We start from the raw sequence: 27,962 nt of genomic DNA, 5'->3' as shown, positions 1-27,962 counted from the left end.
ATAAGGGGATTGTCTAAAAAATGCTGGCAAAACCTGCAGTTCTTTTGTTTGTTGCCTTTGCAAGTCCTCCCCTTCTAGCCCCGCCCAGACTATCTGTGTCTGTCCAATCACAGTTTTCCCAGTGCAGCTCAATGAGAAGTCTTTTCTAGGCAGTTGCTTTAAAAAATTGCTGCCTTTTGAGTTTAGCTCCACTGAGCCAAACAAACCAGGAAGTATCAGGACCAGTTATCTGAGTGACAGTCAGGGGTGTAATCAAGTTCATTTATAAAAATGTCAACTTATATTGAAATCTGCAGTGTTTGTAAAAAAAAAAAAAAAACTAAAAAAAAGAGGACATCCCCTTTACACATAAAGCACTTCATTTAGTCTTAAGGTCTGAAACCAGTTTTGAATAATTAAGTTTTCCACACAGATCCTTATCATACTGAGCCATAACTTGATAAATGTCATCTTCATCCAGGACAATGTTGCACAGTTTTATGACTGATTGGAATTGCGAAAAGTGTAGAAATCCTGATCCATCGCGGTCCAGTTTCTGGCAGGTTTGGTGAAGATTCTTCCAATCCACCCTAGATAACTGGGCAGAACAACAAAGACAGTGTCACTGGCACTCTACAGCGGAATTTCATTGGCAGACTTAGAATGACCATCTCTGTCCTCAACACAGACAGGGCTGCGATTACGGGAGAATAGTGCAGGAGTACTAAGGGGCTCGGCACATCTAGGGTGGGTTCCTGTTACCCCCAATTTAGAAGGTAAATGTCCTTTGTGTGAAGATGGTGTTTTTTTCATGGGGACTGAAAGCATTGTGGCTTTCTTAAGGAATTTACAGGGTTATTCACTTTAATATGAATGGTAATAAATTTAAAGTGAATTCAAAGAGATCTTAATATCATAACTGAGAACATAGCTGATTTAGATAATTTTCCATTTTTTGCTATATTGGCCTTGAATTAATTTTAAATTCCAAACAATCTCCCCCCTTTTTTGAATAGCACTGTTGGGATATTGTGCAGCTTTCACTGAGAGTTGGATATATGGTTTCAATCTCATCAGGGATTGGGAATATGTTGTGCCTTTTTTTGTAATTGGAATTGTATGCCCCTTTAAAACCTCCACTTAACCCCTACACTGCCAGTTAGATATCAACTCTTACATTACACAATCAGTTGCACAACCCCTATACTACACTATCCCTTAAAGTAACACTATAGGGTCAGGAACACAAACATGTATTCCCGACCCTATAGTGCAAAACCAGGTGGTTTGACCCCCGCTAACCCCTTTATCCCCTTTAAAAGCATGAAAACCACACCTTATTTTCAGTGCCGTGAGGGTCCGACTGCACAGGCCCCGCCCTCTTGGTGACATCATCAGAATTGCAGATTATATTGCCAATCCAATGCTTTCCCATGGGGAAATCATGGCCAATCAGCACCTTCTCATAGCACCTTTCTCTATAAGGAAAATTCAGCGTCCCCATGCAGAGCGTGGGAACGCTGAACGGCAGTGCTGCCTACTGTGCAGCACTGAGCCAGGGAGCACCTCCAGTGGCCATCTGAGGAGTGACCACTTGGCGGTGTCCCTAGGGGCAATGTAAACACTGAAGGCATTAAGCTGTAGTTGTGCTGGTGACTATACATTAACCCTTACACTCCACCGGAAACATATTTCAAAGACTCAATCTTTCATGTCTTGATATATTATGAGTTAGCACATGTGCTGTGGTTAGTATCCATGGAGAGTAGAAGGACCATTTTGGGAGGGATCCCTACTGCTCTCCCTTGTCAGTAAATTCTTCATTATACAGTCTATTCTGGAGAATTTACCTTAAAGTGGGAAGAAGACCTATTTTTTTTTTAAAGCTTTTATGTTTTTCTTTCAATCTATGCATTTGCTAGCAAATCTGCTTGCACAGTGTATAGATGGAATTTTATACTCTTTCGAAAGAGCATAGGTTGTAGGTACCCATTAAATAATTTCAAATCTAGATAACCTAATGGTATGAATCACGGTTTAATACTCAACCCATAGTGATATATCACAAGACTATTCATGGTGAACGGTTTATGCCTACATTACCCGTGTTCTGTGATGTAAAATGTATGGTGACGACAATTATGAATTGGATTTGCATTTTACCTACCCTGTCTTTTAACTTGGATGGGATGGCATTCAGGCCATGTTGAACAGATTCTTGGGTTGATATCACTTTAACTTCCTTCTTTGTGGCCTTGAATCTATTCTTCTTTGAGAGTGACTGTCTTGGTTGATAAGGCTGAAGAAATTCTACGTATGATACTCTGCAAAAATAAACAACAATACAAATTTGGGAAGGTTGATAAAGACAAGAGCAGTGGTGGGGCAAATTACATTAATGGGATCTGGATTTATATATATGGTAACTAAACATAATGGCTTTAGATGGCTATTGTACTTTTACCCAGCTCCCATGACATCCTGCATGGCCTATATAATGTTCAAATGAAGTGTATAGAAATCTATTGTATCAATGGATTCAAATAACCTCTGACAACAAAACTGACAATAATGGTGATACAGCGATACATTATAGATCTAATGTTTCAACTGTTGCTAATGTAGCTTTTTTAGAAGGGGACGAGTTGCCTCTCTCCATAGAGCACCTGTTATGTCCATCTCCAAACTTTGCTGCCATTGAGTCACATTGATGTTGTGTCAAATCTGGGCTCAGCTCTTGTAAAATGTTGAGAAACTCATCCTTAGTGACGTATCCTGTATTTGTAGGATCTGACTCTCGAAACTGGATCCACAGTTTGTCAAGGAAAAGTTTCACCTGAAATATCAGACATATGACATGTGAATCACGGGATTCTGGACAAAAAATCCAGATGTAAACCATGTTAATTCAGAGGTTCTAGTTGCTTATGAACAGACAGCAATTACAAACACTCAGCTGAGTTCAATGCTCACAACGAGAATCGGTCAGCCCCTTGACCCACTGGGGCCTTGGTGCTGTCGCCGGTAGTCCTGCACCTGGATCTTGAAGATTTTTTTCCCTTTCTGTTTTTTTGAAACTACAACTTTACATTTACTTTCAATTCCTGACAGTTCACATTTCAGTGAAAACCTGCAAATTGCATATTTTTATTGCATGTCACTCTACAGCGTTTCGCTTTGTGCATCACTCTAAGGTGTTTTATATTTTGCGTGAATTAACACACAAGTGTTTTAGTGTGTTTTTTTACAATATTTTTTTTTAAATATGACTACTAAGTCTATATTTTTTTTTATTATTATGAATTAATGTCTAAAACTATTCCATTCTTAGCATTAAGTATTCCAGTTTATTCATTGGACCTAAATGCAGGGAGGGCTGGAAAAGGGGGGCACGAGATCCCAGCCACAAGCATACAGGAGGTTTGGGCTGCAGCCTTATACCAGCAGTCTTCTAATCATATGTAGAAGGAACTTTGTTCAGCTGCCTATTTACACAGTTTCGAAGGAGAGAGGCAGCAGGTGGGAATTTTTCATGGACAGGATTTTATAGCCATGAAAAAGAACCTTTTTGTGCTTGGTGTGTGGTAGTGGTAATGGTAGATATCTTCAGACATCTTTACGCAGAGACACCAAAACTAGACACAACATTAGCGCCCACTTTGGGCTTTTCTCCCAGATGTGAGAAACACTATATATCAACAAGTTATCAATCACATATATCTCATGGAAAAAAAAAAAAGTAATGAAAGGGAGTAGCATACGTCTTAACATTTCAAGTGGCCAACGAGGGACACTTTAACTTTAGGGGTGTGAATGGGGATGTGGCCAGGGCTGGGCTGTTCTGAGAATTTTTAGGAGATTGATCTAAGGAGATTCCCAAAAAGTCTCCCTCTGAGATAACCTCTTGACCCTATCCCCTCCACGCCAGAAGGGGAGAACGTGTTCAATGCCCATACATTTGAGCCCCCTAAAGGAAAAAAGCGGGCAGTTACTACAATGGTCAGAAACCGAATGGGTGGCAAGTCTCTTCCAAATATTATTCAGATGTTCAAGGATTCTAACCTTCAAGATACGCTTAGTTCGACCTACATACTGCTTGCCACACGGGCACTGCAGTAAATAAACCACATGGTCCGTGTGGCAACCAATCTCCGTCTTAACCCCAAACGTCTCCCCTGTAACAAAACTAACAAATTCCTTAGATCTTCCAATGTAAGCTGTAGTACAGACTTTACATACACCACATCCTCTAAAAAAAACCTGTGGTTACAGTTTGGTGGTCCCTCTTAGGTTTGAGGGCATAACTAGGGGCCAGCAAGTTTTTTAAATTTTTATTCTTTTTAAAAATCACCACTGGACGGTCAGATAAAGAACTACCCAAGACTGGATCCTGTTGTAGAATAGGCCAGAATTCGTTAAGGCTCCTCTTAATCTTGAAATGATCAACATTATACTGGGTGACAAAAGCTGATCCAAAATTAGTTTTAACCCCAGCCGTAGGAACTTTGTCCTCCAGTAACGTATTACGCTCAAGGAGACCAATAGATCGGATTTCATTTTCTAAGTTATTTTTATCATATCCCCTAGCAAGGAGTTTATTTTTCATATGGGAGGATTGGGCATGAAAGTCCTGAGGCTGGGAGCAGTTACGCTTGAGCCAAGTAAATTGACTTCTCGCTATACCCCTAAGCCAGGGCTTATGATGACAACTTTGTTGGTGAACATATCCGTTGCCATCTGTTGGTTTAAAAAAACATTTGGTATGGATCTGGCCCTGATCACAGAATATAGCAAGGTCTAAAAAATGAATTCCATTTTTATTCCACTCAGGGGTAAAAATTAAATTGTAAAGATTAGAGTTGAGATACTGGACATAGTCAAAAAACTAGATGAAGACCCTTTCCAGATGATAATCACATCATCAATATAACGCCGCCAGAGCACCAGGTTCTCCCTCCAGTCATGCCTCGACCACACAAATAATTCCTCCCACTTCCTCATGTAGGTGTTGGCATAGCTGGGGGCAAACCTGGTGCCCATGGCGTTCCCAGTGGTCTGTAGATAATATTGACCATTAAAGAAGAAAAAATTATGTTCCAAGATGAACTGGACCGCAGTCAATATAAAATTATTTTGATCTTGAGATAGATCCATGTCCTGAGACATGTAATGGTCAAGGGACTCCAGTCCCAGTCTGTGACTAGTTACCGTGTACAGAGAGGTCACATCCAATGTGGCCAAACTGTATTCGGAATCCCACTCTATACTGTCCAATTCTTGAAGAAAAGATTTTGTATCACGTATAAATGATGGTGCCCCTTGAGAATATTTCTGAAGAAACTAGTCCACATAAGCGGACAGATTGGCAGTAAGAGAATTAACTCCGCTAATGATAGGACGACCTGGTGGATTGGGGAGATGTTTATGGGTTTTAGGGAGAAAATAGAAGATCGGAGTAACAGGGTGTTTTTGAAACAAAAATTCAAAATTCTTTGATGATATGATTTCATTGTCTCTGTCTGCGACCAAAATTCCTTTAAGTTCAGAGTTAAATGAAAGGGTAGGGTCATTTTTGAGAGTAATGTATGTTTTCTTATCCCCTAGGATATTGAGTGATTCTTGCAGGTAATAGGAGGTGGTCATTAATACTATACCACCCCCCTTATCTGCCTCTCTAATTACTAGATCCTCTCGTTCTCTCAGCTGTCTCAAAATAGACTCTTCCCTCTTAGTTAAATTAAAAGAACGTGGTCCTCTATTTTCTCTCTTTGTGAGAGATTGAAAAGCTTGGTCAACCATATGTTCAAAAGTTTCTAAAAAAGGACCCTTACTTTGAACTGGAAAAAATTGTGATTTGTGGCGAAATTTATAATCATCCCTTTTCCCCACATTATCAGAACCAATTTCAATTGTAGGAGGATGTAAAAGAAAATGTCTCCTTACAGTCAGAGAGCGAATTAATGTTTTCAAGTCTATGTAGAGATCAAAATCATTAGCAGTTTTATTAGGGGCAAACTTCATCCCTTTAGAAAGTAAATTGGTTACTGGATTTTTCCCTTGGGCCCCTGGGTTTCCCTTGAAAATGTATCTCCTGTTCATTATGTTGTGAAGGAGCCCTAAAAGTATCAATTTGATTATGTACAATCTGGGCATGAGATCTTAAATTACCTTTCTTTTCAGGTGAATATCTCCTAGGAGAAGAGGGTCTCTGTCTTTTCCTTGTTTTTGAATAACTAGTAAATCTACTACGCTTAGGTGCATAGTTGTCCTTATAACTGGTTCTGGACTGGGAGTTACCTTTAACCCCAATAGGTATTCTTTGATTTGTCTTATTGAGAGGGTAAACACATGATTTTTTTCTCATTAATTTATTGCGAGTAGAGAAACTGTTGGTCAATTTATCCTCTTTATCCCTACTATACTTCCTATTTTTTGTCTCTGCAATATTTTCATCAAGTTTTCTAATATTAGTTTGCAAAGCTTCATCCCTCTCTTTAAAATCCCTTCCTTCTGCATCCACAGGGGGGTTAGAATTAAGCTTAATCAGTTCATTTTCCAGTTTACTTTGTACCTCCTTAGAGTATCTAATTATAAGCTGAAAGGAACAATTAGTGAGAATCTCATCCCATTCCTGCAGGAAGAGGTCATCTTCCTATCCAAAGGCTGGTGTTTTATCTATTCTCAAACCCCGTGGGATTAAACCTTCTTTGAGATAATTCTCAAGATAGGCTATCTCCCACCATTTTTTGGTATCAGCAGACAATAATCTCTCCTTTTTTCTAAAAAATTCATCTAACCCCTTAAAAGGTTGTGGCTTATCCCACTCTTGAAACATAGCCTCAAACCTCTTCCTACGATTATTTTGTAAATTAGAAAGGAAATTCACATTTGTAGCCATAATTCAATAAAGATAATATCAGATGTGTGTACTAAAAATAGTGGATAAGACTATAACAAAAGAAAAAACAAATATAAACACCACAAAAATAGTGTAAATTACTTAGCTTCAATTAATATGCAGCCTCCCAGCCTTCAATTAATATGCAGCCTCACTATTGTTAGTGAGGGAACACTTTCAATGTAAAAAAAGAAAGATAAGTGTTGTCTAATACATTGATTTTATATGAGTCACTTTATATAGATTGTTTAAATAATATAAGTCTGTGGGTCACAAAAACACAGCATTATAAATGATACTACAATTCTTCATTATATATATTAATATATTTTCTTTTTCTATATAGACAAGCACTTTATTATTTTAATATGTTGCATCTAAGTGCACAAGCACTTTGTTTCTTGCTGCTACGAATGTGTTATACAGATGGAACGCATGTGGAACGCATCTGGAACGCATATGGAACGCGGAAGTAGGAGATTGTACTCACTTCCGGTTTTGCTTTTATTTGAGCGCGCTCAATTTGATTGAACTGGATGTCGAAAATATTATCAGCTGAGAGGAGCTGTCCCAGGACCAATGAAGATTGAGAAGACTGGAAACACCTACAGCACTGACCAATTGGACATTGGGACTAGCCCTATTTAAAGAGATTGTATTAAGGGGGGAGTAGGATGTATGATTTTACTACCTGTGATATTGTATGTGGTTATTTTACTACTGCGGTCTCTGAGGAAGTCCACGTTTGAACGAAACGCGTAGGACCTATTACCGCATTCTTCACTTTGATCTTAATGGTGTTTGTTTCACCTTTTATACAATAAAAATATCTGGAGTTTGATCCTATTTGGAGTCCCGTGTACCTTTCAGCTACTTCGTATTGGAAAGGGGATTACTAGCCCCCCATACCATCAGGGGAGGCACCCTATGAGCGCTTTTTTCTACACCATCTCGTGAGTGCATTCATTATAAGCGCAAGATTTATTGTACATACCGTATTACACTATTGTGTTTTTTTTGTATGTTCTCTTTATAGAATTTACAGCCGTATCCCGATCTGGTTGTGGTTTTTGTATTAATTATAATATGTTTTAATTGTATTTTATTAAAATTATTTTACCAAGAAGACATAGAACAGTTTTCTTTAATTTTAAGTAAAAACATTATACATTGTTAGTTTGGGATAAGCGTATAGTCTCACAAATAGGCCTAGCAAATACAATAAGTATTTTCCAAAGTACTGATACTTAAACCTAATTAGCAAACCCCATTAGTAATGAGTCTTACTGCCGTCCAAGTCGGAATCTGATTACTAATATTATATGGAATGATATATTCATTATCAGCACGCTTGTTATCAGCGTATACATTCTCAATGTATAATGTTACTTATTGCGCCAGGAATTCAGGGGCGAAGTAGTCGAGGATGGCGCCACTACACCTTCAGGTCACACCCTGCGCAGTTGAACACGCCACTCAAAAAATGACTAAAATGTGTCATTTTACAATCACGAAAATAAAACAAAGACGTCTCTCTGTGCGCAGCACCAACCTTAGATTGCTAGCTAGTTAACCTTTTCAGGTCCTCCTCTATTAGTCAACTTGGTTAAAAGCTGAATTTGAGAATTCTTCCCATTTGGATATTCTGCCCTTATTTTTGTAATTCTTGTGTACGTCCTGTGCAATTCCAAATCTAGTGATTAAACCCCAGTGTGTTAAGATAAGAGGTATAAATTAATGGAAATAGAAGGCTTGGAATAAAGAACCTTGATCCTAATCGTCAGAAGTAGGTTAAGGAGAATCTCATGAACAGAAATCAGAGAACGAGACAGTGCGATTTGAAAGAAACAAAGAAAGGGGGATGGGGGGGGGGGGGGGGGTTAACCCTTCTTATACAGAAGGAAGGAATTACAGAAACCCCAATATTTAACCCTTCTGATGCCAATAGAAATTATAATATGTTAAAAGGGTTAATTTGATCAGAAACTAATATGCAGACAGAGTTAACGCTTATCTGTCAATTTAATTAAGCAAATAAAAAAATGGGATACACCCAAAAAAAGGAAGATAATGAAAGGTTTAAATCTTTTTTCTCTCTTTCCTTTTGGAAACAACCTGCACCCCTATTCGCACCATCCCCTTCTCCGATTTCTGTTTGTAAAATGTCCCCTAACCTGTGTCTAATGATTAGGATCGAGGTCCATTATTCGAAGCCATTAGTTTATTCCTCAGTGTCGTATCCTAACACACACTGCATTCATTGTGCACTGTTGTCTCTATTTAAATGTTGCATCACATAGCAGGCCCATTGTATTTTAAATTGAGAGAGTCTATTTATGTGCAGATAGCCGGCTCTCCCTTTATAAGCAGCTTTTCGCAAATGGGTCCTCACCGTGTGCAGAATGCGACAAAGACAAAATGAAGATCTAATGTGTTATATTAAATAACTACGCTTCATCAGGGATAGCAAAACTGGTGCATCTCAGCTTCTGTAGAATTACCCCATGCAGATTTGCTAAACTTAAGGAAGAGGGAGGTAATGGGTGATGCCCTAGAAAGCAGCACCAGACCACTTAAGCTCAATGTGTGCAGTCATCCTGTCATTTTAACCCAGCAATGTAAAACACTGCCGATTTTGAAATATGGCAATAATGTTTACATTCTGAGGCTAAACACAACTTTAGTAGCTGCCATCCCAACAGCCACTAGAGGGGACTTCCACTCCTACAAGTCAGACATAAGGACATTGAACGTCCTCTGATACTTATCATATTGATGCATTAAATTCAATGCTTGTCTATGAGAAGCATTTGATCAGAGGAGCGTGGTGCTCGCTGTGCATGCGCTTCCTGTTCCCTATGCTTCTGTTCCCTATGCTTCTAAAATACCTTTTTTTACTACATTTAGTGGGGCCCTGATTTTAAATAGTGAGTAAAATACTACAGTGTTACAAATACATGTTTGTATTCCTAGTGCTATAGTGTTTCCTTAAGGGAAGTAAATATGTGGCTAAAATTTAGCAAGACTGGTAAAATGTGAATATAGTTGGAGAATTTGGTAGTAACTTCTTACCAGGTAAATGCCCAGTGGGCCATGATAGCCATATGCCGAGGCCAACAGGGGACATACGATTTGCACTATGAAAATGTTGGCCCTGCTGTGTGCCATGACGGGCCAGTGGGGCGATCAGAGATCTCCGTCACTGGCCCACAGGCTCTTCATTCCAACTGCCAGCAGGGGATGGAGATAGGAGGCCCAGGAGCACTAGCCCCAGGTTCCTCATGCAAGGTCAGAGTGTTGCCGCGGTTATCATAGCAATGCTCTGATCTCGCTAGAGTGAATTCTAGCGGAGCTGCTGGCTAAAGTTTACTCTTGACTAGGACCACCAGGGCTTGCAGGAAATGTCCCCCCTCCCTCAGCAAAGGTAAGAAGAGAAAGGGATATGAAGTATGTATTTTTAATTGAAATAAAATACATATCTAATATTTGTCTTAATCTGCCCCCCCCCCAAACAAACACATTGCACCTCTCACACCCTGCACTCCTCTCACATACTGTATACTGCACCACACACACACACACACACACACACACACACACACTGCACCACTCACATACACACTGCACCCCTCACATACACACACACTGCACCCTCACACACACTGCACCACTCACACACCCTGCACCCATCACACACAAAGTGCACCCATATTCACACACACTACACCCCTCACACACACATTGCACCCCTCTCACACACATTTCACCCCTCACACACAGTTCACACCTCACACACTGCACCCCTCACACACTGCACCCATAACACACATATTGCACCCCTCAAACACACATGGCACCCCACACACACACACTGCACCCCTCACATACACTAGATCCTTTATACACACACACATACACACAAACTAGATCTCCTATACACACCCCGGGTCCTCCACACACATTAGATCACCTACAGAAAATAGATCCTATATAGACACACAATGCATCACCTACACACACACACACTACATTCCTAACATACACACTCTGGATACCCAATGCACATACTAAATCACTTGTAAGCAAATACACTACATTCCTTAAACATACTTTTTTACAACCTTTACACACTGTACATCACCTATACACATTCACTACAGCCCCTATGCACACTCTTGCTACATCCCTTTTACACACTCTGCCCTACACACACACACATTCTCTCTCACTCTCCATAGCCCCTAGCCACACATATTACACCACAAACACAAAGCAACTGAAACCAACCTATTTACACAAAACACCACAATCAGCTCACTCTAAATTCCACAGTGCCTATTTCTACTGCGAGAGCTCTTCAGCAGAGCTCGGCACATCGAACCAACATGCTTACTTTGAGAGGGGGCGAGTTTGTCATTTTTGATGACAAAACACCCTTTCTCTGCCCCGTCCCCTTCTCAGTGGACTGCTGTGATAAAACAATGCCAGGGCCAATTTTTTTTTCCACTCCAGCCCTGCTTCTTACTAGTTTGGTGGTTCCATTTTTATTACATTGACAGTCCAAAACCACTTTTTTTTCACCCTGTGGAACATGTACGCTGTAGTGCACTGGTGAAGCAGTAATAATTTAACTGTAGAACATAATGGTAAATATTTCTAGATCAGGGGTAGGCAAACATTTAATAGTACTGTGCCAAAACATAATATTGAAGTCCCTTGATATGCCGGCCCTATTTTTTTTTAAATTGAGGTTTGTATGTTGCCGTATTCTGCTTGTGTTATAGGTGCTGCAGTTGCTTTTTAGCATTGTATTTGTGTGTATGTAGGTTATTATATTCATATTCATGAGTATTTTGTATTATTGTGTATGATACCAGGATGTACTTGGAAACCAGAGTAATCTGAATGTACCTTTCCTGGTTAAATACTTTGTTATTATTATTATTATTATTATTATTATTATACCTATAAATGGGGGCTGCTTGTAGAATAAGGTGTGTGAATGATATGTCACATTGTGTGTTAGGTGCTGTGTGTATGTGCTGGGATGATTGTGGTACTACATATGAGAGGCTGCTTGTGGGGTTGTGTGCGTGTATGTGGATTGTCAGGAGTGTTGTGTTTGTGGGGACTGTGTGTGTGTTTCTGTGTGGGCTGTTTCTATTATTTACTTCTTTTTGCAGCTCTGTTTATATCTAGCAGTGTGGATGGCTTCTCTGGGGTCCATTGAGGACCAAGTTGACCAGATACAGGTCAAGGGCAGTAGTTGTGATAGTTGCTGCAGGCTGCTCTACTCTAGTGCGGATTTCTGTTCACAAGTTCCAAGAAGAAGAATTCTGAGATCACTTCCTCTAGGTGCTGTGATGTATAAATTGAGGATCGTTCCTTTAAAAATGTGTAATCACCGTTCGTTTGCACGAGCAGATATGTCTCTGGTAGCCTTGAGTGTCATGATCGGCACACGTGCCATAGGTTGCTGACCCCTATTCTAAACAATGCTAATTTTGAGGTGTTTGTTGAGTTAAAGGATGACATTAACTGAATTTCACTGGATAAAATCTGCACCAGTGACATTGACAGGGCTAATGACGTCGCAAGTGTACAACTACTAACCTGCTGAATACAATTTGCAATATTTTGATTATGCTGAATTTCCATTAAATTCAAACACAATTTATAGACTGTTTTTCAGTCAAGATTCTGCATGAAAAATGTGAAAGTAAAATGTATCCTACAACCCTAGGTTGTGGCCCTAAGTAATGTAGGGCTACATTGGTTGGAAAATGCACATTATATTTACACTGACCAGCCACAACATTAAAACCCCTTGCCTGATATCCTGTAGGTATCCCTAGTACTGACAAAACAACTGTAATGCATCGAGGCATGGACTCCACAAGACCTCTGAATGTGTCCTGTGGAATCTGGCACCAAGACATTAGTAGCAGATCCTTTAAGTTCTGCAAGTTGCCATGTGGCACCCCCATTGATTAGATTTGTTGTTCCAGTACATCATGCATATGCTTAATTGAATTGAGATCTGGAGTATTTGGAGGCCAAGGCAACACCTTGAAAACATTTGTCATGTTCGTCAAATAATTCCTCAACAATTTCTGTGGTGTGACAGGGTGCATTATCCTGCTAAAAGAGGCCACTGCCATCAGGGAACACCATTACCATGGAGGGGTTACATGGTCTACAACAATCTCTATGTAGATGGTACACATCCAGATAACATCCACATGAAAGGACCCTAGGTTTCCCAGCAGAACATTGCCCAGAGCATTACACTGCCTCCACTGGCCGGCCTTCTTGCCATAGTGCATCCTGCTGCCATCTCTTCCCTAGGTAAGCGACGCACACGCACTCGGCCATTCACATGATCTAAAAGAAGGTGTGATCGGGTTTCAAACTGGATGGTGCTGTAGTGGAGGAACACCACCATGAAATACTCAAAAAGCAACTTTACCAAGCATAAAATATTAAAACTTGACCCAAAATCAGCCAATCTAACATGACACTTCATAGGGCAAAGAAAAATGCAGACAGCATAGAAAAAATGCTTTATTTGCAGTTTGCCAGGTGCAAAACAAGCATGGTGCCCAAGATGGTGCCAAAGATTACAGGGAACAAGAGTTAGTAATCAACCAGACAACTCTCAATGAGAAGTCGATCACTCAATCTATCCTACATGCCCTCATGGACACTGTCCAATAAAATACAAGCGACACTGCAAGCAGCAATAGGAGAGATCTGGAAAGACATACAAGATATAGAATCCCACACTGCGCATCCAGAATCCAAAATGGAGAACTTCACAGAAGCCCACAACCCTTTGGCAGACCAAGTAGAACAAATGGAAGCCCAAATTGAGAAAATCTAAAACAAATTGATCGATCTTGAGGATAGGTCCAGAAGACAAAATATACTCTTGAGAAGCTTCCCCGAAGAAGTGTCAACCACATCCATATCTACATGGTCTATTTCAGGCCTTGGCATCAAATATCCCAGCTGACGTGTTACTGGTCGATTGGGCAAACAGGGTTGCAAAACCAACCTACCTACCTCAGGCAGTACTCAGAGATGTGCTGATGCACATTTACTATTACCATATAAATAAACAATCCTATGATCTAGCAGGGTCAAAAGAGACTTACCGGACACGTACTAAGATGTGGCTGTTTCTACAGATTTAGCACTATGAGGAAATGCAATGATTTCAAGAAGATTACAGAAGCCCTAAGGACTTCAAGTGTGGTACCGATGGAGATTACCTGCAAAGCTGCTTGTGTTGACATCTTGGGGGATAATTTTAACCTCTCCTGCTAAAAGTCCTTCAAGGACTTTTGTTGTAGCTGATCAGTTTGTATATTACATGGAAGTTATTATATTTGTAGTCTATCTGGTCATACATAGCCTCTATTATAACACACTTAAAGAAGCTGTCTTTCAATAAATGTAGTTGTAGATATGGGTGCCAATTTAATGCCATGTACCTAATTTGGGTCCCTATCACAATAGGTTAAGGATCACAAGCCTTATCCATAATGCCATCTTGTGGACAAAAGTGGAAGTGCACATACTTTTTAACCCCATAATTGAAGAAGGAACTGTAGGGGCTTTGAGTACGAGACTGGTCCGACTAGTTATTTAAATGTGAATAGGGATTTGCGACAGAGTGGAGGTAACTCTTTTTGGTTTCTGTTTTATGTTTTTGGGCTGATGAATACTGCAGCCATTGTTGCTGCCCAGTAGCAGAAAGAGTTTGAAGGGACACTGAACTACCCAAACACACACAAAAATCATGGTTTGGCAGATATACCCCAAATGAAAAATTTACCTGCGTTTAATTATGTATATCTTCATTGTTATATCTAAAAACAGCTTGCAAAAGCTGCAGTTCTCTTGTCTGCTGCCTTTACAAACCTTCTCTTCTAAACCTGCCCAGAGTTTCTGTGGCTGTCCAATCACAGACTTCCCAATGCAGCTCAAGGAGAAGTCTTTACAAGACAGGTGCTCTGAACACTTGCTGCCTCTTGAGCTTAGTTCCACTGAGCTAAACAACAGGATAGGTAACAGGATTGGTTGTCTGATTGACAGCCAGGGGAGTGTAACAAGGTTCATTTTTAAAAGTGCTGACTTCTATTAAAATGTGCACTTTTTGTAAAATGGAAAGAGGACACACTCGTCTCACAAAGCATTTCAGCAAGCTAAAATCCTTTAGGGGTTTCTTTGAGAGCAAGGTTTCATTTTGTGTATTTGTTATTGTATTACACAGCCATGTTACAGTGTTGCCACCTACCCCATGTTTATCCCATTAAGAGTTAACATGGGGTAGGTGGCAACACTGTAATATGGTGTTTAGGGGTGCATAAAAATACCCTTCTCTGTCTCATTAGAGACTTTGCATTTTAGCTAAAAGCAGCAAGGTGTATTGTTAGAGTAGGACTCACCTAATAGATTTTGCTTTGATTTGGCAGGTGAGCTTACACTCAAATGACCACTGGAGTGATACTAAAAAACCTCCATGTGCATAGAGATTGGGAGGGAGTGTAGGTAATTATTTTTGGTTTCTGTTGTATTTATTTGGGCTGATAAATACTGTAGCCATTGCTGCTGCCCAGTGGCTTAGGCGTATGGTTTAATCTTGTGTGCTTGTATTCACAGTATCTGTTCATTTCACCACACACAAGGCTCACTTTGCAATGAGAGTAGATTTATAGGTTTCCCCAGGTCAGCTTTGTCATGGAACTCATCACGACTCAGTTTATATGATGGATATAGTCCCAAGAGAGAACAGCACACTCCATCCACCAATCGTATTCTCTAACTCCTATCATCCTCAACCAGTGTTGATCAAGTCTTTTGGGGCTTTCAATGACATCTGTCTCTGCCCAGACAATTAATAAATGATGAAAATAATATACTGTTCTCAAACAACCCTTGAATTTATACTTTCTGTTGTAATTTTCCATTTATCCAAACAGGAATTGGTAAATGTGAAACTCCTGAGTGGGGGGGTAACCCGAGGGATAATTCTAACAGTGAGCCATTTTGTACATTTTTTTTGACAGTTTTTTTATATTTATATTTCATTAATATAATTATTAATAACAATCTCCAATACTGGACAGCATCCATTTACCATGAAGCATAAATACCTTTGACTGGAGCATGTTTGCAATAATTTTGGTGTCAGAATTGAGTTTATTGGAGCGTATCAGGCAATCTCCATCACCTCTCACTGGAGGAGAAATGTTGGCGTTTGGGAAGCAGGAGGATTTGGGCGAAAAACCAAAATGACGAATGAATTGAAAAAATTCAACGGTGCAATCTTGATTAAGAATCAAAGTATCCCAAATCTTTCCAATTTCTTCTCTAGAAATCTGGGGTCGGATCTCGCATCTACAAAATGACAGAAAACAAAATTCTAGAAAACATCTGATCGCACAGTTTACAACTGATGTGTAATAATTTAACCCTTTGATACCTGACAGGTATATAGCTCACAAACTAACAGGTTCCAAGGAAGATCATCCTTTTGATAAGATAACAGATACTTAAGGAGCCCTGACTAGACAGCTGAAAATTATAAGTCAAATAGCGAAACTGGAACAGTTCTTCAACAATTTTTTCACATAAGCTCTTTCGCAACAAAATTTACAATTTAAAGCCACAATAGCTGATCCGGATGCATAAATTAGAGAATTTTTCCAGTTCGACTATTCTGACAATAAATAGTTACTGCAAGCATCCTAATAACTGCTCGGTTTGCCCTGTTACCTGGAAATATGCCGTGCTGTGAGAGTCCTCCATGGCCGATAATGTGTGTCCAGCTTCTGTAGAGCTGCAGAATCCAGATGCCGTCCCTGCCGGCCATTCATTGGCTGAGAGTGTCAGCTGACTGCAGTCGGCCAATGAATCCAACTCTGTGCATACAAATATGCACAGAATTGACATCAGCCATTCCAGTCTGACAAATGATGTCCCAGTGACACAGCTATAACTGGAGTTAAACCCTCTATGTGCAGTGTTTCATAGCAAAATGCTGCACATACCACCTCCAGGCACCATGGCCATTTCAAATCACTGAAGTGGTCATAGTGCGTGGAGTAACCATTTACATTTGAAAAAAACTGTCTTTTTTAATAGATTTTTTTTCTATCCCCTTTGTAGTTTTAAACAGGTATTTTTGTAGCAATGTTTTTGAACTTGTTAGCTTAAAGTTTGTTGCTAATTGCAATACTCAGATATATGCTAATTACCCTTACATCATTGATACTATATCTCCTTATTCCTGCCCTATGAAATCTTTTCATTAATATTATCATCATTAATTAATATTATTAGCATTAATATATATATAAAATAGATATTAATATTAGTAGCATTAATACTGTTATGTTAAACACGTTTGTGATATAGGCTAGAAAAAAAGTACTTTTTCAAAGCTGGGTCCTAAAATCTTAAGGGTTTTTTAACCTAATGTTTCATAAAAGTTCCAAAACAAATCACTGTAGTGAATTATAGGTGTATTTAAAAACTTGTCAGCTATTACATATAGATAAACATGCATGTCCCAAAAGCAAGCTGTGTCAAAATGGTGACATGAACGCATGCATCATCCTGTGTGAGCATAATGTCCGCAAAGGACAATCATCAGTTTGATTATTATTCAGCTATTTGTTAATATCTACATTATCGTATTCCTTGTATTGAATTCCATTTTATTTAGCTACTTGTTAATATCTACGTTATCTTATTCCTTATACTGAATTCAATTTTATTCAGCTACTTGTATATATCTACGTTATTTTATTCCTTATATTGAATTCCACTTTATTCAGCTACTTGTTAATATATCTACGTTATCTTATTCCTTATATTGAATTCCACTTTTTTCAGCTACTTGTTAATATCTACGTTATCTCATTCCTTATATTGAATTCCACTTTATTCAGCTACTTGTTAATATCTACGTTATCTTATTCCTTATATTGAATTCCACTTTATTCAGCTACTTGTTAATATCTACGTTATCTTATTCCTTATATTGAATTCCATTTTATTGATTTCTTGGTAGGTTTATTGACCATGGATCTGAACCTCCTGGTGTGTCTTCTAGAACTGTTCCACCATTTACGAACCTTTGTTGCAGCCCTGACCTTTGCTGTCATTGTATCTGCCGTACAGCTGGCACTACTCTTAAAACATACCAAGGGCTATAAATTACTGTTTTGTTACATCAACAACTTAGGCTAGCTTGAACGTCCATGCACTCCTGTTCTGGAGCCTTTACTATAGCTGCTGGGTTGATAAAACCTCCTTTTATCACCTTTTTCATCTAGTTGGCCCTGAATTGAAGCACATGCAGAACAGAAGCTAATAGATTCTCAAACGTTGAGTGTTATCACAAGAATTACACAAGAATCCCAACGTTTCGACCTGTACCCAGGTCTTTATCACGCTTGATAATGAACTGGGTACAGGTTGAAATGTGGTGGCTTTCTTTTTGATCCAATAAATCTGCTTGGTTCCTGTCACAGTAAGTGCCTGAGATTCTTGTGTTTTGTACTATATTTATTGGGTATGCTGACCCGTACTCACTTGCACCCTGTGGCTAAATAACTGAGTGCAGTCCCTAATTTTTTTCATTTTTTCTAGAAAATACATTGACAGACACTCTCGAACCTTTTCAGGAGTTGATACAAGCTTTCCACTGTGAGTCTTCTTGTATTCATAGAGTCCACCTGGTTGTAGGCCAGCTCTAGGGAGCTATAGTGGTTCCTTACTAAATTCTTAATAATTGCAGCAAGCTGGAAGAGACGAAATACTGGAAAATTATAATTTTGGCTATGATTATTTAATTCAAATGTCAGAAATGAATTAATTAAGTCCATTACCTGCTCTAGGCTTCTTGCTTTTGGCAAAGCACTCCCGGAATTCAACCTTCTGCTATACTCGGTTACAACGCTTCTGGACCCATCATAAAGGCTCAAACTGTCATCACTGAATCATACCAAAATAACATAATATTCAATCAGGAAATGCAGAGTTTCGAAGCAGCAAGCAGTACGGTCATTTCACTTGTTACGCTCAGTGCCTATAAGCAGTGTTCCATAGTGTTAATCTGAGCCCGACGCGTTTATAAAATCTAATCACTTTATTATATCACATATAGATTTAAAAACATAATCCAAAGTGCTCAGCTCATAAAATAGTGATAAGATAACAATGGTGCAATGTCTGTGTGGTTCATATGTAGCAATACTTGGTTAAGACAAGTTATGATGTGATTTCTATTGTTAAACTGTCCTTTTTTTTGTAATGAAGAACCCAAAGACTATGTTGAGTCTAATGGTTAGAATGTCAAGCTGGGAGGATAATGCAGAATACACATTGTAAATAGTTACTAAGCCATCAATTTCATATTTTTCAATACACTTTTAAAATGATTTAATATATTGATATTTTGATCTATTTATATATATATATATATATGTTATATTTTTGATATGTAAATATTTGGAAAATAAATCATTTGAAAAACGTATCCAAAAATATTAGATCGAGACCTAAATTAGGCATGGCATCTGTTATGATATAATAGCTAAGCTGATTATGAATTGGTAATTCTTGGAGTTTTACCTAAAAATTATCATATTTTAGGTTTAATTTATTTAAAGGGACACTATAGTCACCCAGACCACTTCATCTCATTGAAGTGGTCTGGGTGCACTATCCTTGTCCCACTTAGTCCTGCAATGCAAATCATTGCAATTTTATAGAAATTGCAATGATTATCTTGCAGGGCAAAGACTGCCTTTAGTTGCTTTCAATCAAACAGCCACTATAGGCTCTTCCTGGATGCTAACAGACTCTATGTCCCCTAAGTGACACTGGACGTCCTCACGCTCTGCATGGGGACATCCAGCATTAGTGAAATCCCCAGTGCGCTCCTATGGGGAATGCCAAATGTGTTAGCAGTGCTCATCCAAGGAGGTGGAGCACTGACCCAGTGCCAAGAGATATTGGCATTGCAATCGGTTAAGTGACTGAATTTTTTTTAACCCTTTACATGCTATACAATACTTTGTATTCCTAGCACTATAGATTCCCTTTAATGCCACAATTCCACAATTCGAGCACATGTGCTGTATGTATTATAGACCTTTGCATCATGTTAACCTCCTTCCAGAACTAGAGGTAACCAACATTTGTTGTATTGGGCGTAAGTGCTGCAAGGGCTTCCTTGCTTGCTATGTGTAATAAACCTGCCCAGAAACAAAACAAGGGTTTCATCGATGTGTGTAAGAAAGTCAGACATTTACTAAATGACCCAGTAATGCATGATGGAGAGGATGGCATGAAAAATCAAAGGGCATGCCAAAGACGTTTTCACCAAAAACTAGCAAATAGACTTAATTGAGCCAGAGAAATTTGGCAGTGGGTAGTGGGTAGCCAGTAACCTACATCCTAGTACATGTCTAACTTTAATTTGCCTATACATAAGGACATTTGGATAATGAGTTTTGGAGCTTCAATCGTTGAATTAGGAATTTGGTGAATTGGATTTTCTTTCACATTCCAATTATCTTCATATTGTAAAAGAAAGTACGGTAGATAAGATATGATCATATTGTATATGCAATTCTCATTGCCAGCTCTAGATGTCAGTATGTGGCAAGTCTCCCATATAGACTGGCAGCTATGAAGCTACTAAAATGCTTTGCCCATTATTTCCAAAAACATCTTATTATTGCTTTGCATTATATTTTCTATATTGCATTGCTTCATTTAGCTGTCAACAACTTTACATCTCTTTTTTTTTCTCTAGCAAATGTACTGGTCAAAAACAGCCTAGGCTGAAAACATCTGTTGTGTGTATCACTGGGACAGGATGATGCAACACAATGCAATTTCAGATTGCACTGAACTACAATTCCGTAAATGCTCAACCAAATATTCTTTTGCCGTCCATTTCCCATAAAGCTCTTCTAAACTGTATCTACATTGATTTGCTGTCAGTCCATCCATATACGAAAGCAAAAAAAAAAAATCTTCACATTTCTCTGTTTAGTTTTTCCTGAAACGATTGCATGGGTGCAAATTTGTCCAGGTCGAGACGCCACATGGACGTATCACAAAATCGACCAAAAACATTACAAACCAATTTTCTTTTTCCAGACAAACTGATTCGGACAATCTAAAAATGTATGCTGTACACAATACACTAAATACCTCGGGTGTGGGAAATGGACAATACCCATGGGAATTAGCAAGATTTCCTATGTCCGGTTGCATGGCTACCCAAAATAACATATTTTTGTGCAATTGCCATGTAAAGGAGTAGCAACTGCTCCTGCACATGGTCTGTTTCATGGTGAAAGACTAAAGCAACTGAAAGGTTGGTAAGTACAAATATTAATAGTTACACGCTTACCCTATAGGTTGCAACACAAGGAGGGATCATTGGAAAATGTATTTACCTGCTATCGAATCTGGCTATAAAATCCAAATATCGGATGCCTCCATAACCATCTGTAGGTAATTTTTCCAGCAATCTCATGAACTCATCATCGGTTAATTTGATGGCGTACCTTTTGCAAACAAAGAAAGCTGATTAAAGTACACATATTATTGGTGTGCTAACCCAATACATGTGATCTATTATTATCTTTTACAGCTCACGCCCTTCAGAAAACGGATCATTTAGATAATTATCTACATCATGGGCACATAAGGAACAGTTTATGGCATACAGACATAAATGTTTATCTGGTTAAAATTTTATTTATGGCAGAAATTCATTAAAGTCTTTTTATATCTCGAGGGAAGACAAGCATTGCAGATGAGATATGCTTTAGAATTACCTCGTTTCGAGGATCGCTTTGAAGTCTTGTTGGCTTATTATGTTTATTTGTTTTGTATCCGCTCTCCTAGAAAAAAATAAGTATTCATGTTATAAGTATGATCACCTATCTGTAAGCTCAGGAAAAGCTATAGAAATGTTATAGAACAGTAAACTGAGAAAAAGTCCAGATTATGGGTGCAGAGTTATAGCGGTTAAATTAAATTGAATTCAGTTTTCATTGACTTACTAGAAAACTGTCAGAGCAAAATGAGACTTAAATATATTGTTATATGTATCATATGTAGCAAATAGGAGGTGATCTGGTGATCAGTTTGGCTTTGTTTACCAGATTTTAAATTAGTTTTTCATTAAAGGAAAACTCCAGTGCCAGGAAAACAATCCGTTTTCCTGGCACTGGAGGTACCCTCTCCCTCCCACCCCCCAATCCCCGGTGAAAACCCCTTCAGTGACTTACCAGAGGCAGCGACATGTCCCTCGTTGCTGTCTCCTCCTCCGCGCCACTCCTCCTACTGTCTCCGTTGGCCGGGGGGCGAGACTGATCCCGCCTACCGGCCGAGGAGACCTAATGCGCATGCGCGGCAATGCTGCACATGCGCATTAGCGCTCCCCATAGGAAAGCATTGAAAAAGATTTTCAATGCTTTCCTATGAGGAAATTAGCGACGCTGGAGGTCCTCACACAGCGCGAGGACGTCCAGCGACGCTCTAGCACAGATAATCTGTGCTATGAAGGAGGAAGTGACCTCTAGTGGCGGTCTAGTAGACAGCCACTAGAGGTGGAGTTAACCCTGCAATGTAATTATTGCAGTTTATAAAAAAACTGCAATAATTACACTTGCAGGGTTAAGAGTAGTGGGAGTTGGCACCCAGACCACTCCAATGAGCAGAAGTGGTCTGGGTGCCTGGAGTGTCCCTTTAAGATCAATATAACTGTAATTAATATCTTATTATCTGTATACTCTGTTCACATTAACAGCTGAACCTGACTGTTATATCTAGTCTAGGGCTAGAATCCACAATCGAGTATGGTGAAGGTGACTTTTACAACGGCTTTCTCTGATGCTCAGATCTTGGCTGCTCTACTACTGCTGTGATAATGTGTGAAGGATATTTACTTATAATCCATTTCAACTTGGATGGCAGTAATAGGCTGTGAGAACTCAACTAACCTGCATGCCAGCACTCATAGTCTATCATTGCTGTCCAAGTTTGATGAATAATATGGTATTATCTGAGTGGTTGGCATGGGGATGGGTTTTGGGTTCTGGTATAGCCCCAGTTAGTGTCAAACAACTTGACAAAAAAAATTGTGTGAAGACACTCAAAAATTCTTTGCACCATAACTACTCCAATGAGCGGTACTAAAAGCACTCTGCTTTATTTCAGCCTTATTAATAGTTTAAAGGAAAACTCCAAGCACCATAAGTGCCCTGGTGCCCCCTTCCCGTTATAAGTAGTCAAACTAATTTTCTTTTTAAAGGAACACTATAGTCACCTAAATTACTTTAGCTAAATAAAGCAGTTTTAGTGTATAGATCATTCCCCTGCAATTTCACTGCTCAATTCACTGTCATTTAGGAGTTAAATCACTTTGTTTCTGTTTATGCAGCCCTAGCCACACCTCCCCTGGCTATGATTGACAGAGCCTGCATGGAAAAGAAAACTGGTTTCACTTTCAAACAGATGTAATTTACCTTAAATAATTGTATCTCAATCTCTAAATTTAACTTTAATCACATACAGGAGGCTCTTGCAGGGTCTAGCAAACTATTATCATAGCAGGGGATAAGAAAATCTTAATTAAACAGAACTTGCAATAAACAAAGCCTAGATAGGGCTCTTTTTACAGGAAGTGTTTATGGAAGGCTGTGCAAGTCACATGCAGGGAGGTGTGACTAAGGTTCATAAACAAAAGGATTTAACTCCTAAATGGCAGAGGATTGAGCAGTGAGGCTGCAGGGGCATGTTCTATACACCAAAACTGCTTCATTAAGCTGAAGTTGTTCAGGTGACTATAGTGTCCCTTTAACAATTTTACTTCTTACTTGTAGTCCTCTTGCAATGCTCCTTGCTTCCGCTTCTAACACTGGAGATCTGACAGAGTCTTAGCAGAAACTTCCATTAGCTCTCCAGAGCTAAGCCTTGCAGTGCACAGCTTAGCTTATTGGCTGAGAGCGTCAGCTTATCACTCTCAGCCAATGGCCCTGATCGCTCTCAGAAAATGATCATTAGTATTTATAAAACGCCAATAATTCACCACAATTCTCGGTTTATATAACAAGCAGAGGATTGTAATGAACTGACAAACAAACTTGGGAATATAAGACTAAAAAAACACGTTGGAAATGATTTAAATGTGAGAAATTTTGCTATTACAGTCTTTGAATTAAACTAGGAATAGTTAGAATGATTCTCAAACTCAACACAACTGAAATTGGAGAATGCCAAAATAACAATGTATTCACGCACCGGAATGTATCGCAAAGGGAATTGAAATCTGTGTGAAACAGCTTGATAAGTTTCTCTTCCAAAATACTGGCCGTGGTAAGCGCACTTGAAGATTTTCTCTTTTCCAACCTGTTTAATAAAAATGCACATTCTGAAAAAGTGACTGGTGATTATCACTGTAATTTCTATTTAAATTAGATACTGAATTTTATTATTTTTATTACTCATAATAAGACAGAATTCTACTGCAGGTTAAAGTTGAGCTGTTAGATTTGAACAATTGTATGTAATATTTGTGTTATTACGCTTGTATATTTACTTTTACTATCCATTCACTATAACTTCGTAACTTCCTTAAAAAAGGCACAGCCATGGCATTTCGTGCAAATCAACATATATTCCCATGATTCCTCTCTCAGTTAACAAACACATTCCTTAGATGTGTTCCTATTGAAGTCCATGAGGTTTCCTTATGGACACTTGATGGAGGAACAGGAGGATCATGGGAAAAGTAAAACCATTTGCTTTCATACCTGACATATTTCAATACAAATTAGTCCAAATGGCTGCACCCATTACCTGGTTTAGCCAGAAGAGAAAAGGGAAAAACTATTTCATATTGAAACTTGTCTGCTCATAGAAAAGGGTATAGATTAGCAGTGTTTACAACACAAACAATATAAAACAGAGAATGCAGAGTAAATATCAGGGTTTGTAACAATGGTTGACAGAGAGCCAAGGATGGAGGTGCTCCAGACAACATATTAACTTAATCAGAAAGAAGTTGTTATGGTTTGTTTAGGTCTCAGTTACCTACTTATGGTTTAATTAAAAAATATTCGACCGGGCGCCCAATTACTCTGCCTCAGACCTCAGGTGCCATTTCACTGCTGGTAGGCTAAGAGTGGCATCTGGAACCTCCCTGCACCATAACAACTTCATTCCAATGAAGATAAATGGTGCCTGGAGTGTCCCTTTAATTGTTTTTTTTTCAGACCTCACAAACACATTTCTTATTTATAAGGGATAAGTGAACTTCATATTAAAAATACTGGGAAGACATATTTTGCTTTTTAAACCTACCCATAAATTGTGGTTACTTCTAAACTCTATCCTTTTGTTTGTATGGTGCACGTGACATACCTACGGCCAGCTGTGACAGAACTTCCACCAGATAAATCATTCCCTCTCCTAGACTGCAGGCGCTGAACAAACTCAAAGTAGTTAACATGTGACAATCTTTCATCGAGGCCGAAGCGGGAGAGAAAACGGTCAAGGTTCTCTCCGGTAAGATGTAGATTAAAGGTTTCCATTACAGCCAGAAAATTTTCTTTTGTCACCTTTAGTAATAAACAATAAAAGGTGAAAATAACTTTAGTATGTTATTACATTGGCCATTGAGCTCTATATATCTTTTACACTTTCCTCCCAAGTGTTCGTTCTCAGACCTTTGAGAAAAGAAAATGTGGAACTGCACTCAGACCCTTCGTCTAGGATATCCATGGGTGCTAACCGGATCAGTCTCAGTACCAGGAGACCAAATATGTAATTGAGATATAGAAAGTAATCCAGGCACTCCAGAGTATCCAAAGAAAAGGCAATTTATTCAACCCATGATCCAATAAACAACGTTTCGACTCAAAGGTCTTTATCAGCTTGATAAAGACCTTTGGGTCGAAACGTTGTTTATTGGATCGTGGGTTGGATAAATTACCTTTTCTTTGGATACTCTGGAGTGACTGGATTAATTTCTATATCTCAAGGTTCTCAGACCTTTGTTTCGTACTCTTAAGCACAACAGACATTTGTAGAATGCACTTAAGTCCATGGTGCCACCAAGCCTCCATTTGTGGCCTGCTTTGATTTGTTCTTCTTCGAACTAATATGAGATCTTCAGACTTCATTCCCACTGATGTAAGGTGAGATAAAAGTTAATGGAATCAGGGTGAGAATGAGCGAGCACATGCAGATACTATTGTAGAATGTAGGCCTTTACTTCTCATGTATCCAAAACCAAAATATATGTATTGCTTATCCACTGCTGCTATTCAAATGTAGTTAATGTTTTTATCACTGCTTGGGAATGTAGGAAACTTGTCAAATCAATAAAACATTTTCATAGAGTCATTATAATAATAAATTGTGTTAATTAGTCTGCTTTTTATTTATTATGGTGAACTCTAGTAGCTTGTACAGAGGTAAATTGAGTATAATAAACTGAGGTTAGTTTGTGTAAAGCATATTAGATGCAAAGTCCAGAGGTGGAAAGAGAAAGGGTTGTTTGCAACAATTACAGGTCATGATAACTCGAGACAAGGAACAGATACGGTGTTATGTAGTATCAGAAGATAATATTAACAGATAACTTTCCTTGCTGCTCACATGTTAGAATTTACCTATTGGTGGATATCAGATAGGCCAAGGACAGAGTTTATTTAATGTTTTTTAATACTAAGTTATTCTGCCAAAAAAGAGTTACCCAGAGAAACAGCTGATAACTGTTGTGAATTTGGGAGTTAACATTTTCTGATTTGTTGATCATTGACTGCACTGACTACAGGTTGTACCATAAATACAACTAATGGAATGATTCAGTTCATTACAGAGAGATCAGACATGTATCTAATACCTAAATCAGGGATATGAGAATCATTTGTATATCATGCCAAGTTCTCATTATGCCCAGCTATTAATTAATGATATTTTGTATTTCAGCTGCCATCATGCTGAGATACTAAGTGAGCAATCAGTCAACGCTGCAGGCTCGCTCACACTTAACAACTGATCTGCAACCTCTCCTGCCCCAATTCCTTTAATTATGAGCCATTGATTGGCAATTTTTTTGCAATCCAACTTAAACCATGCCTAGCTTAGCAATCACGTGGACCCAACCTCCAAAAATGCCTAGTCACTGATTAGCAATCTCTAGGACACCAACAGCTCTTTTTGACTAGCTGGGCATAATGTAAGTTGTAGCCTGTAAAATCTGTTAGAGTTCTTGACAGAAATGATTCTGGTGATATTACAGACCCTCCCTCCACGCCACCCCAAACATCCACCAACCATTCACCTTGCCCGTCTTTTGGGGATCGTACACAATGAATTCGTCCATCATGGCTCGAGCGCCCTCTCTGAACTTTTCTTTCAACCATTTCTCTACATTGATTAATGTTTTTCTTTCTGTTTTTTGTTTCGACAAAGGAACTTTGGAAGGTTCTGTATTTTGAAAAGCAAATCAAACAGATTCCAGTTTATAATTAGGCTCCAAAGAGAGGAACAACAAATCCACAGACATGCAGTCGTTCCCTTATCTCAGTGTCCTGCTGCTCACATTGTGTGTACAGCGTATATAACAATAACACATTCATCGGTAAAATAATCATTTATAGCATTATGTAAAAAAAAATACTACAAGACGTTCAACAACATTGAACAAAGTGTGCACTGTGCAATACAAGGGCAGGCATTGTAAGAACAGCTTGTATTGTACCATCAAACATGCGTGCACAGCTGTAAAACGTTATCTCAGAATGTACCTCTGTGAAAAGCATAGGGCACTCTGAGGTTTCATTGTATATTCCTGCAGAATGGCTGGGCTAGCTAGCATCTTCAGTGTGTTTTCTTTAAAACTCATGCAAGAATTCTGCACAAAGGATGGGCTATTTAGCATGTGCGTTGTGTAATATTTAAAAATGCATGGGTCACTCAGCATATTCTGCATACATTGATGTAAAATGCGTTTCCCACTTAGGATGCTCTGTGC

At 38.8% G+C, this 27,962-nt stretch overlaps 2 protein-coding genes and 1 long non-coding RNA gene across 3 annotated transcripts in view; 1 reads left to right on the top strand and 2 right to left on the bottom strand.

The window, feature by feature from the left end:
* PEX5 (peroxisomal biogenesis factor 5) overlaps nucleotides 1-27,962 on the bottom strand; it is a 370,163-nt gene that overhangs the window by 42,652 nt on the left and 299,549 nt on the right. The gene's annotated exons all lie outside the window — the stretch shown is intronic.
* LOC134574507 (EF-hand calcium-binding domain-containing protein 6-like) lies at nucleotides 59-27,412 on the bottom strand. Its single transcript, XM_063433613.1, has 11 exons — nucleotides 27,270-27,412; nucleotides 25,343-25,539; nucleotides 24,221-24,328; nucleotides 21,751-21,816; nucleotides 21,367-21,477; nucleotides 18,781-18,886; nucleotides 18,569-18,693; nucleotides 16,039-16,282; nucleotides 2,646-2,815; nucleotides 2,147-2,303; nucleotides 59-577 (listed from the first exon to the last, which is right to left on the bottom strand). The coding sequence occupies exons 1-11, from the start codon at nucleotides 27,312-27,314 to the stop codon at nucleotides 359-361; spliced, it is 1,548 nt and encodes a 515-aa protein (XP_063289683.1). The 5' UTR covers nucleotides 27,315-27,412; the 3' UTR covers nucleotides 59-358.
* Nucleotides 20,948-21,709, top strand: LOC134574508 (uncharacterized). The gene is made up of 2 exons (XR_010085449.1): nucleotides 20,948-21,288; nucleotides 21,564-21,709. It is a non-coding gene; the product is annotated as an uncharacterized LOC134574508 (long non-coding RNA).

Source organism: Pelobates fuscus, chromosome 10, assembly GCF_036172605.1.
Source record: "Pelobates fuscus isolate aPelFus1 chromosome 10, aPelFus1.pri, whole genome shotgun sequence".
Classification (NCBI taxonomy): domain Eukaryota; kingdom Metazoa; phylum Chordata; class Amphibia; order Anura; family Pelobatidae; genus Pelobates; species Pelobates fuscus.
The sequence above is the reverse complement of the archived record's forward strand: the minus strand, read 5'-3'. Positions and strand labels throughout refer to the sequence as shown.